This window comes from Medicago sativa, chromosome 4 (genome assembly GCF_051527215.1).
Source record: "Medicago sativa cultivar Bolivia chromosome 4, Bolivia_mono, whole genome shotgun sequence".
Taxonomy (NCBI): Eukaryota; Viridiplantae; Streptophyta; class Magnoliopsida; order Fabales; family Fabaceae; genus Medicago; species Medicago sativa.
Genome location: NC_140752.1, coordinates 27983740 through 28002658, shown reverse-complemented (window position 1 = coordinate 28002658; position 18919 = coordinate 27983740). Strand labels below are relative to the sequence as shown.

The 18919-nt window shown below is 34.1% G+C and overlaps 1 protein-coding gene, 1 long non-coding RNA gene and 1 pseudogene across 4 annotated transcripts; all 3 read right to left on the bottom strand.

Moving 5' to 3' along the window:
• Window positions 1-3949: 3949 nt before the first annotated feature.
• LOC146927465 (uncharacterized) lies at window positions 3950-7290 on the bottom strand. Of its 2 annotated transcripts, XR_015005680.1 has the most exons (3): window positions 5915-7290; window positions 5648-5767; window positions 3950-5506 (listed from the first exon to the last, which is right to left on the bottom strand). It is a non-coding gene; the product is annotated as an uncharacterized LOC146927465 (long non-coding RNA). The 2 variants fall into 2 exon arrangements; XR_015005679.1 differs by having other exon boundaries at window positions 5648-7290.
• A 150-nt stretch (window positions 7291-7440) lies between these two features.
• LOC146927464 (uncharacterized) lies at window positions 7441-9451 on the bottom strand. Its single transcript, XM_085707083.1, is given in 3 exon segments — window positions 7441-9117; window positions 9120-9343; window positions 9415-9451. Coding segments are annotated over 3 exon segments (684 nt in total). The 3' UTR covers window positions 7441-8694.
• Window positions 9452-15027: 5576 nt separating this feature from the next.
• Window positions 15028-18209, bottom strand: LOC146927463 (uncharacterized; annotated as a pseudogene). Its single transcript, XR_015007950.1, has 3 exons — window positions 18184-18209; window positions 17561-17568; window positions 15028-17405 (listed from the first exon to the last, which is right to left on the bottom strand). The product of XR_015007950.1 is annotated as an uncharacterized LOC146927463 (transcript).
• Between the last annotated feature and the right edge of the window lie 710 nt (window positions 18210-18919).

Here is an 18919-nt window from a genome sequence, read left to right as displayed (position 1 = left end):
CCAAACGCCTAAATCAAAAAAAAAAAAAGGAAAGGAAGAGGTTTATACCTTTTGAAGCCGCGACGGATCTGCTTGCTGGTGGGAAATGATTCGAACGGTGTTCGGATATGTGGGTCTTAATCTCTGAAGTTGTTGTTCCGATTCGTCTGATGATGTGCCGTTGTTGTTTTCGAACCGTCTGGGTTGTGTTGGTTTTTACTTCGTGATTGGGTTCTGTTTGAGTTTGGATCGGATTGCAGTCGGTTGTTGATTTTCACGGTTCTGTTGATGTTAGAATCGGCTGGGTCTATGGTTTGGTAGGTATGGATTGCGGCTGTGTCTTGGTTGATGAACGATGATGACGATTGGTGATTGTGTTCGAATTTGGTTACTGATATGTTGGTTGTTGGTTCTATGATATGTTACGGCTTAATTGATGATACTATAAAATTGTGTTTTGTTTTTGCAGGTGATTGTTGAGAATGGGTTGTGCTATGGAAATTGTTGTAAACTGCAGGTTTTTGAATCGTAACAACGGGTTCTTTGGATCTTTTTTTTTTGCGTGAAATTGGCTCCATGTGCGTCTGATGATGATTGTCGTGTGTGTGTGTGTGTGAATTGGTTCTGTGATTTCGAAATTGGCTTTTTATTTGCAGGTTTTGATTGCTTATGAAACTGCAGGTTAATTGTGTGAAATCGGCCTTCTTCGTGTGTTCATTTGCAGGTTGTATTTATAACGTGAGGGCTTGGATTAGGGTTTGTTGAGAAAAAAGCCAAAATTATGGGCAGATTGTGTTGAGATTTGGATTATGATGAGAAGAAAGAAAACACGTTTATCCCTTTGCTGGGATTTTGAAGCGCTGAACTCGATTGGATGTTGACAGACTGTTTTTTGGATTTTTACAAATAATAAAAATGAAAAATAAAATAAAAAAACAAAAATTCTGCATACTTTGGACTTATCTAAAAAAGTAATTACTTAAAAAAGAAATGAATGACTAATTAAAATAAAAATGACTAATTAAAATAAAAATCAAATTAATTTAAACAAAATAAAAGATGGAAATAACGACTAAGAAAAAAGAGAAGAGGACCCGACTCGGAATCAAAAATGAGGTATTTTAAAAAACACCTCTCTGTCGAAATTTTCACTGAAACATCAGAGTCCGGTCAGGGTCAGGTGACACGTGTCGGTGGGATCTTAGGTCAAAAAATGGGGTATGACAAGTATGATTTTAAAGATGAAAAACCCATAAAAAAATAACGGGTTTCGGATAAAACCATATTCAGACACAATAAACTCACTTATCCAATAATGCTAACATTTTTATTTTTATGTTTAATGAAGGAAGGAGAATACCAAAAGTTTTGGTCATAAGCCAAATCAAATTTCCAAAATTGACTCAAGACATCCTCTATATTGAAAATCAAATATGCTAGAGTTACAAATTATGATGTTGTACTTTTTAGTTATTTTGATGCTAATGCAATTTTATGTCATGCAATTTAGTTTGTTGCAAGTATTTTATGATTAAATTTATTATTGATTTATCATTTATTATTATATGACGCTAAAATATAGTGAAAATAGGTTACATAATTTTTTAAAAAGTAAATAAAAAGTTGAATAATTTTTATGAAAAAATACGAGGATTGGTCATTTAGTCCATTAATATTAACAAAAAAAAAATAGAAAAATAATTTGGGTAAACCACTGCGCAACTCAACCCAAACCAAAAATTAGTGGGTTTGCCTAAATCAGTCCAGTTATACAGTATAACGGATTGTTATTTTATCTCACCCAAACCGAAATACTCTATATGATTTGGGTCTTAGGTTTTGTGAAACTAAACTCAAATCGACTCATGTACACCCCTAATATAAATATCATTTCTCTAATTATTATTATTTATACGAAAACCAAATTTGACCTCTAGATAGTAAAGTCTGCTTCCGTCAAAAGAAAAATAGTAAAGTCTGCTATAAGTTTGACACATTCCATTCTAATGAGAATGTACCTTAAAATTTGACCCATTTACTATTTGGGTTTTTTTTACTTATATCCAACAATTAAACCATGAATCATCAACCAAATCATATCTCCAACAACAGAAATATTCACAGATTTTAGAGATTTATATTCGGAAATGCTTGCTGAAGTTGTACACATACTGATCCATTAAAAATTCAACAACGATATAAATTAATTACTTGCTAACTATGTAACACAAACACCTCAGATTGAATGCATTGTTGTAAATTTTGAGGATATTTCAAAAGTTTTAAATATTTTATGTCCCATATTTTTTTAATTGAGAAATATAGAAAATTATTTTCATATTATTAATTTATAATATGTTTGACTTGGTTTTGTACACATGTATTTAATTTCCAAATTGTTGTAACGTCCTGATCATGTCTCTTAAAGGAGGAAATAATAGTGCCTAGTCACAGCTTAATTTTCTCAACCGTTTCATTTACCACGTTAATTGTGTTTTACTTGATCAATGACTCACTAAGATTTAGTGGAATAACATTTGTAAATATATTAGATGCTTATTGCTTAATGCTTTTTCCATTATTTTTAGTAGGGTCAGTTATATATGTATCGGATCATCAAAACAAATATGTATCAGAAGTTCACCATTTTTAGTACCAAAAAAAAAAGTGCTCAAACACAACATAGAAAAAGACCCTCGCATATTTATGCTTTGAGTCATGTACAAAACAAAATAAAAAACAATTTTTGTCAATCAAATACACAACTTTGGGTTTCATCTTCCTGAAATATTTTTCTGTCAGTTCTGTATCATTGGTTTTAAACCAAGAAGAGCCTGCTGAATTCTGGGGGATTTGCGCTTATGAGGCGGATAAATCCTTAAGGACAGTGCGATCAGCACGCCTCAGGTTATACACTGTTTTACTATTGTGTGGGTTTCATATGAATTGTTGGTGGAGGATATTGATGGAACTATGTCGATGGCCAAGTCATACAATAATATATAGCACAAATAAGTTTACTTGATATCTCTCTTGTTTATTCTCTTTAATATTAATTATTTCTTATTTTTATATGTTGATTATTATTTGGATATAATTTTATGTCAATATTTTACAACAAGTCTGATGTCCGACATCAAGACAATACTGACAAGTGACACATATGTTTACATTCAACTACTTCCATTTTGAAAATTATTAACAATGTGTCCGGTTTTCGTCTCTGTGTTACATAGATTGCAGACTCACATGGATAGAGAATTGAATTTTTCATTCTTAAGAGACTCCAATTTGTATTTTTTTAATGCTTTTTTCTACTCCACATTATGAAATACGTAATAGTAGTATAAGGCTAATATGCATAAAATTAAGAACACCAATGTAGGGATCCTATAAGATTAAAAGCCTATTATTGAAATTAAGAACAACATAGAAAAAAGTTCTTGTTCAAAATATAGTATAACATGGCATTTATGTCCCTTTTCTGACAAACTATACTTACATAGCAGATGCCTCTGCAAGCTTCTAAAGTCCAAATTCTTCTTCCTAATAGGTAGCATAAGTATCAGTATGCATGTTATATATATACATAATACATGTGTCTCTCTGTGTGTGTAATAAAAATCATAAGAGTTTAGTACGCACCTCATCTTGTGAAACATTAACATCAACTAGTTCCCAGCGTTGTTTCTTGAGATTTAACTGTTCCGTATCACCATCATCGTACAAAATCTATTGAATAGTGATAGGAAAAACTAACAAACATGTTTAACTGATTCAATACTTTATGCTTCTCAAGTTATGGCCTCTATCATTTAAACACTAGATTTTTTTTTTTTCATGATCATTTCATGAATTTCAGTTTTTACTTTCATTTTAATTAATTGTGCGTCTGTGATAGGTCCGCAGGTGCACGGAAATATCGGTTTTAGTATAAAAGATGTCGAATCCGACAGAGACCAATGTCAAGTACCGTTATCTATTGTCACGTTGTTTATCTAAGGCGATGCTAATTAATTTGGTTGCAAAATTGGGAAAATAACTTGTTTTTAATTACTTTTAATGACGAGAGCCCGGAATATAATTCGCGTCGACCGTGAGTACTTGTTAAGTTATATTTTATTATTGTAACAGGACAATATTTTCGTGCGTAAAAAGAATTAAATTAAAGGGGTCGCCAGCTTTCGCGTGTACGACACCGAATTTATTTTGACTTTGTAATCTATTCGACCGCTTTCGCGTGTACGCCTTACAACTTCAAAACTCTCTTTGAAAAAATAATCAATTTACGTTTGAAAAGTTATTTTTAGTAGAAGTTTTAATTTAAAGGTCATGTTAGCTTTCGCATAACCGGTACCGTATTTTAAACTCATAGACGCCGGCTTTCGCGTGTACGGCCATAAGTTTAGAATAGCATTTTTGAAAATTAGAAATTTCTAAATTAATTAAAAAGAGGCTTTCGCTGAATTTTAAAATCAATTTCTGAATTTTCTACGATCAGATACATGTTTCACTATTTCGATATAAAACCGGTATCACCTTATTTCAACTTTCGTTGTAAATATTAATTGTTAAAGATCAGAATTTTCAGACTTAAAAACAATTACTGTTACAACTTCTAAGCATACAACTTAACAGAGTACCATTGGTACGACATTCATCATATTCCGGACTCTATAGAAATCTACTCAGACATGGTATAACTAATAAATAAACAATTGTTCATGTTTTGCATCATAATTGAAACAGATAAACAAAAGAATAAATTGAATAATTAGAAACAAATAGATAGAACCTGCAATTCGATGGACACTTGAAATCAAAAGAAATAGCAGCTGATGCAAATAGGTGATTGAATTGAATGGAATAGCATTCACGTACAGCAGCAGGGAATGAATTCGAAAACGGCAGCGGCGAAACAGTAACAATTATCAATTGGAATTGAAACAAATGAGTGAAGCCTTTGTTAATCACGGCAACAGGAACAGCAACGCAGCAAGTGAGAATAAATGAATAACAGCAGCACAAGTGTACATCAGCCGTAATAAAGTAATCGATTGGAATTAAAGTAGCAACAACAAATAGTAACGAGAGTAAAACTTGGCTGAATGGAATAAAACAAAGGTACTAAAAGTATTAATATTCTAAGGTAGCATAAATGTTTGGGAATGAAAAGAAAAGCAACTGAAAATTGTAATCTGCAAATCGCAAATCAGCACATAAAACTCAGAATATAAGCTATTTCTAATTCACTAATTTCTCTCTAAAAAGCTTGGTGTCTACAACTGAGTTTTCAAGGTTTATTTATAGGCTGTAATCTGCCCTGAAGTGCTTCTGATCATGTCTCAAGTAGTGGAGAAAATGAAGGAAGTGGGCAAACTGCTTCTGAAACGTGGGGAAAGAATTGGTCAGGCTTTTACTTTCCACTGACTTCTGACTTTTTAACCTTTTCCTTTTTTACCCTTTCTTTCCTTTTTTCACCGAATTTCATCATTTTGACGCGCGGAGACCTTTAACTGATAAATACCTGAAGACACACAATACCATCATAACATTGCAAAAATTTATAAAATCAAAATCAAAAAAATGTGTAAGACGAGTCAAAATAATAGTGCATTTTACATGTTATCAGTCTGCACCGTGCCAAAAAAAAATGAGATTTATTTACCTTGTGCATTCCTTTGATATGATCATAATCATCCACAAAACCTTCATAATATCTGAAGAAAATGATTATACAATGGCCACCAGACCTTGATCCTTTTACCAACCAATGAGTTACCAGGGTCTCCAGGTTCACATGCCAAAAAATATTAAAGCAAAATTAATTTGTTCAGAAAAATTAAAGGTCTAAATTATAAGGAAGAATAATGATTGTGGAAACTTCCATAAACAAACAAATAAGACATCAGGTTCTAATTAAAACTTGTTATACCTTCATAGCAGACAATTTGATGAAATCTTTATTAGAACGAGCAGTGTCTTTCCGACTTTTGCTAATTTCTGTTTGACATGTGGTTCTTCCCTCTTCAAGATTCCCTACCTTTGTGTCTGTAATAGACTTGAGTTTCCCCACATCTTCACAGAGAACCTCAGATTTAATCGGAGAAACTATTGATTTAGGAGGCACGTGAACTTTCCCATCAATCTTTATAAATAATTTGATTTCTCTAAATAATTTGATTTCTCTATGTCTGGTGGATTCTGAAACCCTATTTTCACAAGTTTGTCGCTTGCAAATTTCTTTTCAATCTAGGTTAAGCGTTTGCTAGCCTACGCTTCCGACTGCGTCAGTTGCTAGCCTACGCTTCCGACTGTGTCAGTTGGTATGAGAGCCTGGTTTCTCCTATTATTTCGTGAACTTGATTCAACCTTGGGAGATCAACCGGTTTCGAGGTAGAATTTGACGGTTTAACTGCAACCATCACAGTTTTGGCGGATCAGATGGCGACGTTGACGGCTAAGGTCGACGACAGCATCAGCAACAGGGCCAACAACAACAACAATCGCAACAACAACAACTGCAACAACAACGACGACAACGATAGAAACAATCGAATTATTGAGGATTCAAGTTCTTCAAAGGTGGAGAAAACTGATATCGAAGAGAAAATGTTGAATCACTGGAAGAAGATGCAGATTTTACGAGAACATGCCAAAAATGGTTATGGATCAAAAGCAACATACTCGGTTAACCCTGTATCACGTTCATCCAAGGATGTGGGGTCATTTATGATGTTTGCAAATAATAAATAACCGGTTAAAAAGTCCCTCACTTCACCAATCTCCAATCCTCTTCAAGTAGATAAATTTCATAATACAGTAGATGTCTTTGTGGACCGCACTGTTACTGAATGTGAGCCAGAACTGGAAGTTTGTTACAAAGAAGATAGTTACCATGTTGTGAAGGATATTTGTGTTGATAATGGAGTCTAAACTAAACATAAGTTTATATTTGAGGAAATCAGCAAGATGCCGCAAATTGAAAATATTAGCCAAATTGAACAGATGATCATTATCGAGTCAAAGAAAGAGGAAACTATCACCGAAAACCAAGATAGTAAAGCTGTTGAGATGTCAGATGAGATTAGCAGCAGCCAATTGACTTTTGAATCTTGTCCGGAACATCTTTTGGAAGCAGCGGTGACCACAGTTTTCCACAATAATAATAATAATATTCATGATAACGAGGTATCATTTTCTACATCAGTCCAGGACGTCTCTGGAAGAAAACCTGAAGTTTCTATTCATAATGTCTGAACTATTGATTCAAAAGGTTATTCAATTGATCAATCACCTGATACTCTAATGCTAAAGGATAGGTCACGGGTCGACACGAAATTCTCATCCAGTCATTGGCTGAAGGCACCACCACCAACCTATCCTTTTGAAAAGGATAGGATGAGAATTTTGTGTCGACCTGTGACCTATCATTTACCATTTGAGTATCAGGTGATTGATCAACTGAATAACGTTCTAAATTAATAGTTCGGACATTGTGAATAGAAACTTCGGGTTTTCTTCCGGAGACTACTGCGTCCTTCACTGATGTAGAAAATGATACCTCGTTATCAAGAATATTATTATTGTGGCAAACTGTGGTCACCGCTGCTTCCAAAAGATGTTCCGGACAAAATCCAAAAGTCAATTGGCTGCAGCTGATCTCATCTGACATCTCATAAGCTTTACTATCTTGATTTTCGATGATAGTTTCCTCTTTCTTTGACTCAATAATGATCAAAAATTCAATTCGAGTGACATGTTCAATTTGCGGCATCTTGCTGATTTCCTCAAATATAAACTTATGTTTAGTATAGACTCCTTTATCAACACGAATATCCTTCACAACATGGTAACTATCTCCCTTGTAACAAACTTCCAGTTCTGGCTCACATTCAGTAACAGTGCGGTCCACAAAGACATCTACTGTATTATGAAATTCATCTACTTGAAGAGGATTGGAGATTGGCGAAATGATGGACTTTTTAACCGGTTGTTTATGATTTGCAAACATCATAAATGACCCCACATCGTTGGATGAACGTGATACAGGGTTAACCGAGTCTGTTGCTTTTGCTCCATAACCATTTTTTGCCTGTTCTCGTAAAATCTGCAGCTTCTGCCAGTGATTCGACATTTTCTCTTCAAAATTAGTTTTCTCCACCTTTGAAGAACTTAAATCCTCAATAATTAGATTTTTTTTCTATTATTGTAGTCGTTGTTGCGGTTGTTGTTGTTATTGCGATTGTTGTTGTTGTTGTTGTTGGCGTTGTTAATGATGCTGTCGTCGACCTTAGTTGTTAACGCCGCCATCTGATCTGCCAGAACTTTGATGGTCGCATTTAAACCGTCAAATTATGCCCTCGTAATCGGTTGATCTCCCATGGTTGATTCAAGTTCACGAAAGAACAGGAGAAACCTGATCTGATACCAAATGACGTAGTCGGAAGCGTAGGCTAGCAAGCGCTTAACCTAGATTGAAAAGAAACAAGTTTGCGAGCGACAAACTTGTGAAAATAGGGTTCCGGAATCCACCAGAAATTAAGAAAACTCTCGAAAATATTATTGAATAAATAAAAGTTGCTTCTTAGGCTACAACTTTTAAGCTTAAATAGGGAAATAACAAAACCTGAATGCGTCATAAATAACAATCTAAAAACAAAACAAACAACTAATAAAATTAGGCTGAAATAATAAAATACTAAGGAAACCCTTCTACATCAGTTTCACTTCAGAATCCTTCCTTACTTTAGATTTCTTTTCTGGCGTAGCACAAGGGGATTTCAAAGAAATTGTCTGAGGTAAAGGAATCAAATTATCATCCTTTAATATTGACACAAAATTAGGATGATCATCATGATTACTAATGCTACTATTTTTCCTTCTCCGCCCTCTTTTGGCGGAGCTTTCGTCGCTAATGTTATACTTTGTAAGGGGAACAACATTTGTATTCTCGCCATTTTTAAGTACCAAAAATAAAGCTTTACGAGCTTTGCTCATATCTTCGGGAGTTGGCGGTTTAATACCCTTGGTAGAACCAGGACTTTCAGTAGATGGAAAATCACTACATTTATCACGGGTTTTTATGGATTGTTCAGGTTTTTCTATCTTCCCCTTCGTCACCTTAGAAACTAAACTACACTTACTGTTTTAGAATTTTACTGCTTCTTATCCTTTATGGAAGTAAAGTCAGCAGAAGGTGTAGCATAGCCATTATCACGAGCCTTTTTGGAACAAGATGAATTTTCAGTACCCGGTTCCTTATGAATCCAAGAGTGATCATAGTCTTCCTCTAGATTCATTAAAGAATTAGGTTTACGGGTTCTTTTCCTTGGCACGGTATTCAGCTCATTTTCTGAATTGTCTCAAAGTTGCCAGTACAGGTTTTTGAATTTCCTTTTTCATAGTTCTTAGTAAAACTATAATGTAGATTACTTTCCGAACTAGAATAATCTGTAAATCCACAGCCCATGGTTGTATAATCAGTGCTTCTAGTATTCGACTTTGTGTCATCTATAGTTAGTACGTCTCTCCCACATGTATTATCCGTTTCAATTAAATCATTAGTCGATACTTACTTATGTAACACATTTATCTTTATTCTTAAACCAAGTGATGAAAGGGCTTGAAACGGATAATACATGTGCATGAATTACTAGTTCTACAACTATGGGCGGTGGATTTGCAGATTATTCTAGTTCGAAAAGTAATGTACATTCTACTTTTACTTGGAACTCTGAAAAAGGAATTGCAAAAACCTGTACTGGCAACTTTGAGACAATTCAGAAATTGAGCTGGATACCGTGCCAAGGAAGAGAACCCGTAAACCTAATTCTTGAATGAATCTAGAGGAAGGCTATGATCACTCTTGGATTTTTAAGGAGTCTGGTAGCGAAAAATCATCATGTTCCAAAATGGCTAGTGATAATTGTTATGCTCTTACACCTACTCATAACCTGACTTCCATAAAGGATAAGACACAATCAAATTCCAAAGTTGTAACTTGTAAATAAGGTTGTAGTTTCTAAGGTGAAGAATGGTAAGAATGCAAAACATGCTCAATCCATAAAATAAAATGTGATAAAGGTAATGATTCTCCATCTACTGAAATTCATGTTTCTACCAAGGGTATTAGACCGTCGAGCACTAAAGACATGAGCAAAGTTGATGAAGCTTTAGTTTTGGAACTTAAAAATGGCAAGAATACAAATGTTGTTCCCCTTACAAAGTATAACATTAGTGAAGAAAGTTGGACAAAAAGAGGTAGTAGAAGGATAAATAGTACCATTAGTAATCATGACGATCATCCTAATTTTGTGTCAATATTAAAGGATGACAATTTGATTCCTATACCTGAGATAACTTCTCTGAAATTCCATCGTGCTAAGCCGGAAAAGAAATCTAAAAGAAGGAAGGATTATGAAGCAGTGGCGGATCTAGAGTTATTTTCTTTGGGGTGCCAAAATTGTATGAAATATATATTAAGCTGTTTGAAGAAAAGATCAAAATTGTTAACTCGTTCAGTGGTTTATTTCCCTTGAATGCAGAGTAGGGGGTGCGGGTTCGTATCCCCCATAAGAGCCTTTTTTTAACAAAATAGTAAAAATATAAGAGAAATATAAAAAGGAAGAAGATGGAAGGGTCGAAAACGCGACCTCCAAAAGAAAAACAAACTTCATTACCACTGCGCCAACTAAAATCTAGTGTTAAGATTAGGCCTGGTCTGATATATATAGAAAACTTGGGGGTACCATGGCTCCCATGGTCCCAAGGATGATCCGCCACTGTTATGAAGAGAAACATGAGGCACCCGGTAGAAAAATCAAATTATCTATAAAGATTCTCATGTGAAGATGAGGGGAAACACAAGTCGAGTATGGATATAGGGAGGAGAAAATTAGGGTTAGCTTATGTTGTATCCCAAAAAAACGAAGGAGAAAACTGCAAAATGCGGTTCAAAAATAAGAAATTATGAATATGATAGAGAAGTCAAGAACTAACTAAAATCAGAAACTCATTTAAAAAAGATATACTCAGAAACCAATAAACAATCTTCTTAGAATTTACGTTCCTTGATTGCACATAGTAGCAAAATTCAACTTTTCAAAAACAAAACAAAAAATCTTATGTTATCTCATATCACAAGAAAGATATTAAGAAATGTAGAACTTAATTTTCCGATTAACAATTTGGCAAAAAATGTTCTATAAAGCAACTTGATTTTAAATTAAAGATTTGATAACAACTAATCCATAGACCAATATATAGACTGAGAATAAAAAAGTTATAATTGAGGATTTTAAAAAGACAGTTGTATCTTCTTGGCAAGTTTTACCTGAAAAATTAAGCTCAATAAACAAAGGAAAATTGTGCATGTGGTCTCTAAATTAATTTCAGGTAACGATTCGATCATTTATCTTTTTATTCCTTTCTGATTTGGCCCTCTATGTTATAAAAATGTTAACACGATTATCAATTTTTACAAAAAAAAAAAAAAAAAATTGAAAACCATAGATAATCATCCAAAAAAACTCAGATCTTCATCGCTAAACCTAGAAAGTTATTCTTGTTACGCAACTACAGCCCACCAAACCCCCATATGCGATGAAAATGAGCAAAATAATACAGAAGCAAATGTTTAAAACAAAGGAAGGATGTTTACCACATATAAGAAAACCATTATAGTACCCCAATCGAATGATTCCACAATTAGAACGAAGAGACTTTTGCTAAAACCACCAACGAATCAACCTCAATCTCCAAGGAGCAATCTGATTAAGACAAGATTATACGGATTAATGGGTGTGATGTTGTTTTAGAAAAGATTCAAGGGATTTAATATCATGATAGAGAAATGAGATTATGGATTAGTGCTTGTGATTTAGGCAGATCTGGGTTTTAGAATGAGTGTCTAGGTTTTTGTTGAATATGAAGATGAATGTTATGACTTTTTTCGGTTTTTCTAATGAGTGTGTAACAGAAGAAAACCATTATAATACCCCAATCGAATGATTCCACAATTAGAACGACGAGACTTTTGCTAAAACCACCAACGAATCAACCTCAATCTCCAAGGAGCAATCTGATTAAGACAAGATTATACCGATTAATGGGTGTGATGTTGTTTTAGAAAAGATTCAAGGGATTCAGTATCATGATAGAGAAATGAGATTGTGGATTAGTGGTTGTGATTTAGGCAGATCTGGTTTTTTTTGTGTTTTAGAATGAGTGTTTAGGTTTTTGTTGAATATGAAGATGAATGTTATGACTTTTTCGGTTTTTGTAATGAGTGTGAAACAGATAATGTAAAGAAGGATATCGGTGTTAGTATTTTATAACAGAGTATAAAATGGTAAAAGAATATATAAAATACTAAATCGTTAGCTAAAATTAAATTAAGGGATCACATGAACAATTCTCCCACAAATCAATCATATAAAAAGATCTAAAATAAAGTCAAATGTATCTTGCTAGTCAAGCCTTGATGAAAATCCATTGATAGATGATGACAGAGCATCATATGACATTTTTTGATATGTTTTTAGTACTTTTCTTTGCATTTGAAGGCAAATAAGTTGAGAGATAGAGGATTTATTAATGTTTTGAGGAGCATATTGTATTGTTTTCAATCGAGTCGTTGTAATTCACTTTCATCCTGGATCATGCAACCTCATAGGTGTTTTGAGTTGTTTTAAAGTGAGAAATCATGTAAATCGACAAATCAAGACATCACGTGAAAGATCAAGGATATGAATATTGAAGTCAGTGGTTCTTAGAAGATTTTTTAAGACAATACAAAGTTAAAAAATTCATTTCAAGTTATTAGGAGTTTTAAGACGGGAGAACGATCGAAAATGGGCAAAAAACGCAAGAATTCCCACATCCAGGGATGTCCTGGGCATGACTCACGCCTGACTGATGCCTGAGGCAGTGAGGCTACTGCCCTGGGCGTGGCTAGCGCCCTAGTGGGAAAGGCTAGCGCCATCTGTTGGCAAATTTTGCCTGCAACTTGTTTTTCAAGTCGGGTCAGCGCAAAAAGCCTATTTTCTTCTCTTAAACCCTACCCAATCATTTTCTATAAATTGAGACTCTTGCTCTCATTATTATTCATTCAGAAACAATTGACGGTTGGAGGCAAGGGTCAAACATCAGAGCTTCAAGGCAGGATTCTTCCTTCTCTTGTTCTCTCTAAGGTATGTTTTTCTATGGTTTTATTATGATGTATGTTGCCTTGAGCAACTAACACTCTTGATTAGGGTTCTATGATGAAACCCTTCTTATTTGTTGGATATTATTAATAGTCTTTTATTCAGTTTATGTCTTACAATGTTCAGATTTAAATTAAACTCCTCTGTTCTTTAATGCTTTTTTCAATTGGTTAACTATGTGGGTAATCTTGAAGAATAATATGTAGGATTAAAGTATGCACTGACAACCTGAAATTATTCAGTTTCATTGGCTTTTCTAATTACCACCTTTTTGAACGCCCTAAGAAGTAAAGGGTTGAATTCCAGTTGTTTAATTACTCTCTTCTTTGGACAACGTAGTACTCAATTTAGGTTGGTCCTGCCATAGTTGTTGTGAGAAGCTTTGTGTGAGGTTATACGCTTGTTTCATTAAATCGTAAGTAGCATACATAATTGTTTAATACCTTAAGGTTTTTATCCAACAAAGATGAAGGGGAGATTCAAAGGATTCCCTAATCACCGTTAATCATCTGAATCAAAACCTTAATTCTGCACTTAGCAGAGTAATTAAACCCTGCAATCTTATTTAAATTTAAGTAACTTTTACTGTTTAAAGTAAGTTTTATTAATTACTAAGTTGAACGACATTCCCTGTAGAGAACGATAAACTTACTACTTTATTACTTGTTACGATTTGGTACATTTGTCAATTTCGTCTATCAATAGACAATCAACATTCTTGAAATTTGATATTATCTCCAATTATTGCAAATCGTCAGAAACTCAAATACCATAACTAACGTAAGAGATTGGCAACTTACGACTGCACAAGCATATACGCAACTAGAAGAGATACTAGTGGACATATGAACAATTGTTTTAAAATGTACCTTCTTAGTTGAGCTCTCACTTGATCAACATAGATCCCCTTTGATAAAATACTATACGAGTACAAACAAGCTCCCAATCGAAAAGATGGGACTACACTAGTTGTTTATGACACTAGATTTAAACCTTTCACAGATTTATCTCATTGACCTCCGACCGATGTGGGACTTATCAAAACACTCACAACTTATCAAAACACTCACAATTAAGCTTTAGTTGAAACACTCTTCTCCAAGATCATAGTTATACACCGTAAATGAGTCAGGCCTGGTTTTTTCTTGTGAGAGAATTCTTCTTCATCCATCGGGGCAGATGAATTTGGATATATTTTTATCACAAAATCACCTCCTTACGTTGTTTTTCTCTCCTTTTATCTAAGTAAGCGCATAGAAGTGATTTTTCTCGTGATTTCTTCGTCCAATTTAGATTGACAATCATTTTCGACTTATTACAGATTCACCATTTTCTACTTATTGCAGATTCACCGTAATTTGTCACTTGTGAGGATTTTCAGACATTTAAATCACTTTAATTTCGTCACTTGCATTGTTCGTAACAAATTAAAATTATCAACTCGTAACATTTAATTAAACTTATAAATTTACGAACATTATAACCATGAATCACTGGCAATTGTTAGTACGACCGTTACATGTAATATAAGTTTAACATGGTAAAATTTTAATAAATAATTTCAACATTAACATCAAATCACTAGTAAAAAAAAAACATTTTTGACATAAAATTTTAATAATTTCAACAGAAAGCAGCCAATGGAGAGAAAAATATATCCATTAACAAATATTCAAATTGTTGGTCTTGTAAACTCGTCAAAAATGCTTTACAACTTGATCCTTGTAAAGCAAAATACATGTGTTTCATCCAAAATCACAGGATGGCATAATCTGAAGTTGAAAAATAATACTCGAAGCATTAAAAAAAAAATATTCTTACAGAAAGGAGGCAACAGAGATATAAAACATACTCATTATTAAAATACTTCAATTGTTAGTCTCATAAACCCATCAGAAATGGTGTGCTATCCAATGATTATAAAGCAAATTACATCAGTAGCATCAAAAATTGAGTGCAAAATCCCAAAAAGAAACATTAAATGGTATGAAAGTAAAAAGAATATTGAATAGAAAAACATGATCAATCTTTTCAAGTCGAACTTGATACCATACTTCCGGAAAATGGGACAAGCCCAGAAAACATATATATACTAACAAACTAGTCGTCTTCTATATACACAAACCTTTTTCATCACCTAAATATCCTGGCAGGAACAAAGAATTGCGACGAGACCTTATCCTCAAAGGTATGAAATGGGACAGGAGCAATCGCACGCTCCAAAAATTCAACAAAACATGAAATGACGGCAATTTGTTAATATCTGTAACCAGAAGAACCTGGTGGAGCAGGTGGTAATCGGTTAGGAGTACGACGGCTGCCAGAGTTTGGGCCAGAGTTCAAGTCACCATTTTGTGCAGGATCACTATTATGTCGACTATGACCATTTGATCCAGATCTTGAACCACTACGGCTAACAGAGCCATTGCTAGCTGCATCAAAGGCAGTTCTCCAGTCATCACCTGGTCCGCTGCTTCTTGGGCTACTCTCTGCAAAACAAATGTAACCTAAGTACACAAAGTAGAAGAAGAAGAAGAAGAAGAAGAAACAGATAAAACAAAACGGAAAATTAATATTAATTGGAGAAGCATAAATCATTGCAGAATAAATTTAAGAAAATACTATCCAAGACGAATTCAGATTCATTGCCAGGTAATTAAGATAATAGAATAGTTACAAAGTGCAAATGGTGTTTGCTAAGCTAATCATAATAGAAAAGATTGAATTCTAAAACATTTATAGACTATTATCTATGCATGTAAGGGTAAAATTGTTCTCCAGAATATGACGAGAAAACAGTATCATGATTCTAGATTACTGTCATTAATCAAGGAAGATAATTTTGGGGACCTAAAAAGGAAATACCCTCGTCCATTAAAAGAATGCTGATAATTGAGTCATCCAGTGAATCTGTAAATGAGTACAAATAGTCGTCGACCTTAGTCGTTAACGCCGCCATCTGATCCGCCAGAACTTTGATGGTCGCATTTAAACCGTCAAATTATGCCCTCGTAATCGGTTGATCTCCCATGGTCGATTCAAGTTCACGAAAGAACAGGAGAAACCTGATCTGATACCAAATAACGTAGTCGGAAGCGTAGGTAGCAAGCGCTTAACCTAGATTGAAAAGAAACAAGTTTGCGAGCGACAAACTTGTGAAAATAGGGTTCCGGAATCCACCAGAAATTGAGAAAACTCTCGAAAATATTATTGAATAAATAAAAGTTGCTTCTTAGGCTACAACTTTTAAGCTTAAATAGGGAAATAACAAAACCTGAATGCGTCGAAAATAACAATCTAAAAACAAAACAAACAACTAATAAAATTAGGCTGAAATAATAAAATACTAAGGAAACCCTTCTACATCAGTTTCACTTCAGAATCCTTCCTTACTTTAGATTTCTTTTCTGGCGTAGCACAAGGGGATTTCAAAGAAATTGTCTGAGGTAAAGGAATCAAATTATCATCCTTTAATATTGACACAAAATTAGGATGATCATCATGATTACTAATGCTACTATTTTTCCTTCTCCGCCCTCTTTTGGCGGAGCTTTCGTCACTAACGTTATACTTTGTAAGGGGAACAACATTTGTATTCTCGCCATTTTTAAGTACCAAAAATAAAGCTTTACGAGCTTTGCTCATATCTTCGGGAGTTGGCGGTTTAATACCCTTGGTAGAACCAGGACTTTCAGTAGATGGAAAATCACTACATTTATCACGGGTTTTTATGGATTGTTCAGGTTTTTCTATCTTCCCCTTCGTCACCTTAGAAACTAAGCTACACTTACTGTTTTAGAATTTTACTGCTTCTTATCCTTTATGGAAGTAAAGTCAGCAGAAGGTGTAGCATAGCCATTATCATGAGCCTTTTTGGAACAAGATGAATTTTCAGTACCCGATTCCTTATGAATCCAAGAGTGATCATAGTCTTCCTCTAGATTCATTAAAGAATTAGGTTTATGGGTTCTTTTCCTTGGCACGGTATTCAGCTCATTTTCTGAATTGTCTCAAAGTTGCCAGTACAGGTTTTTGCATTTCCTTTTTCATAGTTCTTAGTAAAACTATAATGTAGATTACATTCCAAACTAGAATAATCTGTAAATCCACCGCCCATGGTTGTATAATCAGTGCTTCTAGTATTCGACTTTGTGTCATCTATAGTTAGTACGTCTCTCCCACATGTATTATCCGTTTCAATTAAATCATTAGTCGATACTTACTTATGTAACACATTTATCTTTATTCTTAAACCAGGTGATGAAAGGGCTTGAAACGGATAATACATGTGCATGAAGTACTAGTTCTACAACTATGGGCGGTGGATTTGCATATTATTCTAGTTCGAAAAGTAATGTACATTCTACTTTTACTTGGAACTCTGAAAAAGGAATTGCAAAAACCTGTACTGGCAACTTTGAGACAATTCAGAAATTGAGCTGGATACCGTGCCAAGGAAGAGAACCCGTAAACCTAATTCTTGAATGAATCTAGAGGAAGGCTATGATCACTCTTGGATTTTTAAGGAGTCTGGTAGCGAAAAATCATCATGTTCCAAAATGGCTAGTGATAATTGTTATGCTCTTACACCTACTCATAACCTTACTTCCATAAAGGATAAGACACAATCAAATTCCAAAGTTGTAACTTGTAAATAAGGCTCTAGTTTCTAAGGTAAAGAATGGTAAGAATGCAAAACATGCTCAATCCATAAAATAAAATGTGATAAAGGTAATGATTTAATCTACTGAAATTCATGTTTCTACCAAGGGTATTAGACCGTCGAGCACTAAAGACATGAGCAAAGTTAATGAAGCTTTAGTTTTGGAACTTAAAAATGGAAAGAATACAAATGTTGTTCCCCTTACAAAGTATAACATTAGTGAACAAAGTTGGACAAAAAGAGGTAGTAGAAGGATAAATAGTACCATTAGTAATCATGACAATCATCCTAATTTTGTGTCAATATTAAAGGATGACAATTTGATTCCTATACCTGAGATAACTTCTTTGAAATTCCATCGTGCTAAGCCGGAAAAGAAATCTAAAATAAGGAAGGATTATGAAGCAGTGGCGGATCTAGAGTTATTTTCTTTGGGGTGCCAAAATTGTATGAAATATATATTAAGCTGTTTGAAGAAAAGATCAAAATTGTTAACTCGTTCAGTGGTTTATTTCCCTTAAATGCAGAGTAGGGGGTGCGGGTTTGTATCCCCCATAAGAGCCTTTTTTTAACAAAATAGTAAAAATATAAGAGAAATATAAAAAGGAAGAAGATGGAAGGGTCGAAAACGCGACCTCCAAAAGAAAAACAAACTTCATTACCACTGCGCCAACTTAAATCTAGTGTTAAGATTAGGCCTGGTCTGATATATATAGAAAACTTGGGGGTACCATGGCTCCCATGGTCCCAAGGAAGATCTGCCACTGTTATGAAGAGAAACATGAGGCACCCGGTAGAAAAATCAAATTATCTATAAAGATTCTCATGTGAAGATGAGGGGAAACACAAGTCGAGTATGGATATAGGGAGGAGAAAATTAGGGTTAGCTTATGTTGTATCCCAAAAAACGAAGGAGAAAACTGCAAAATGCGGTTCAAAAATAAGAAATTATGAATATGATAGAGAAGTCAAGAACTAACTAAAATCAGAAACTCATTTAAAAAAGATATACTCAGAAACCAATAAACAATCTTCGTAGAATTTACGTTCCTTGATTGCACATAGTAGC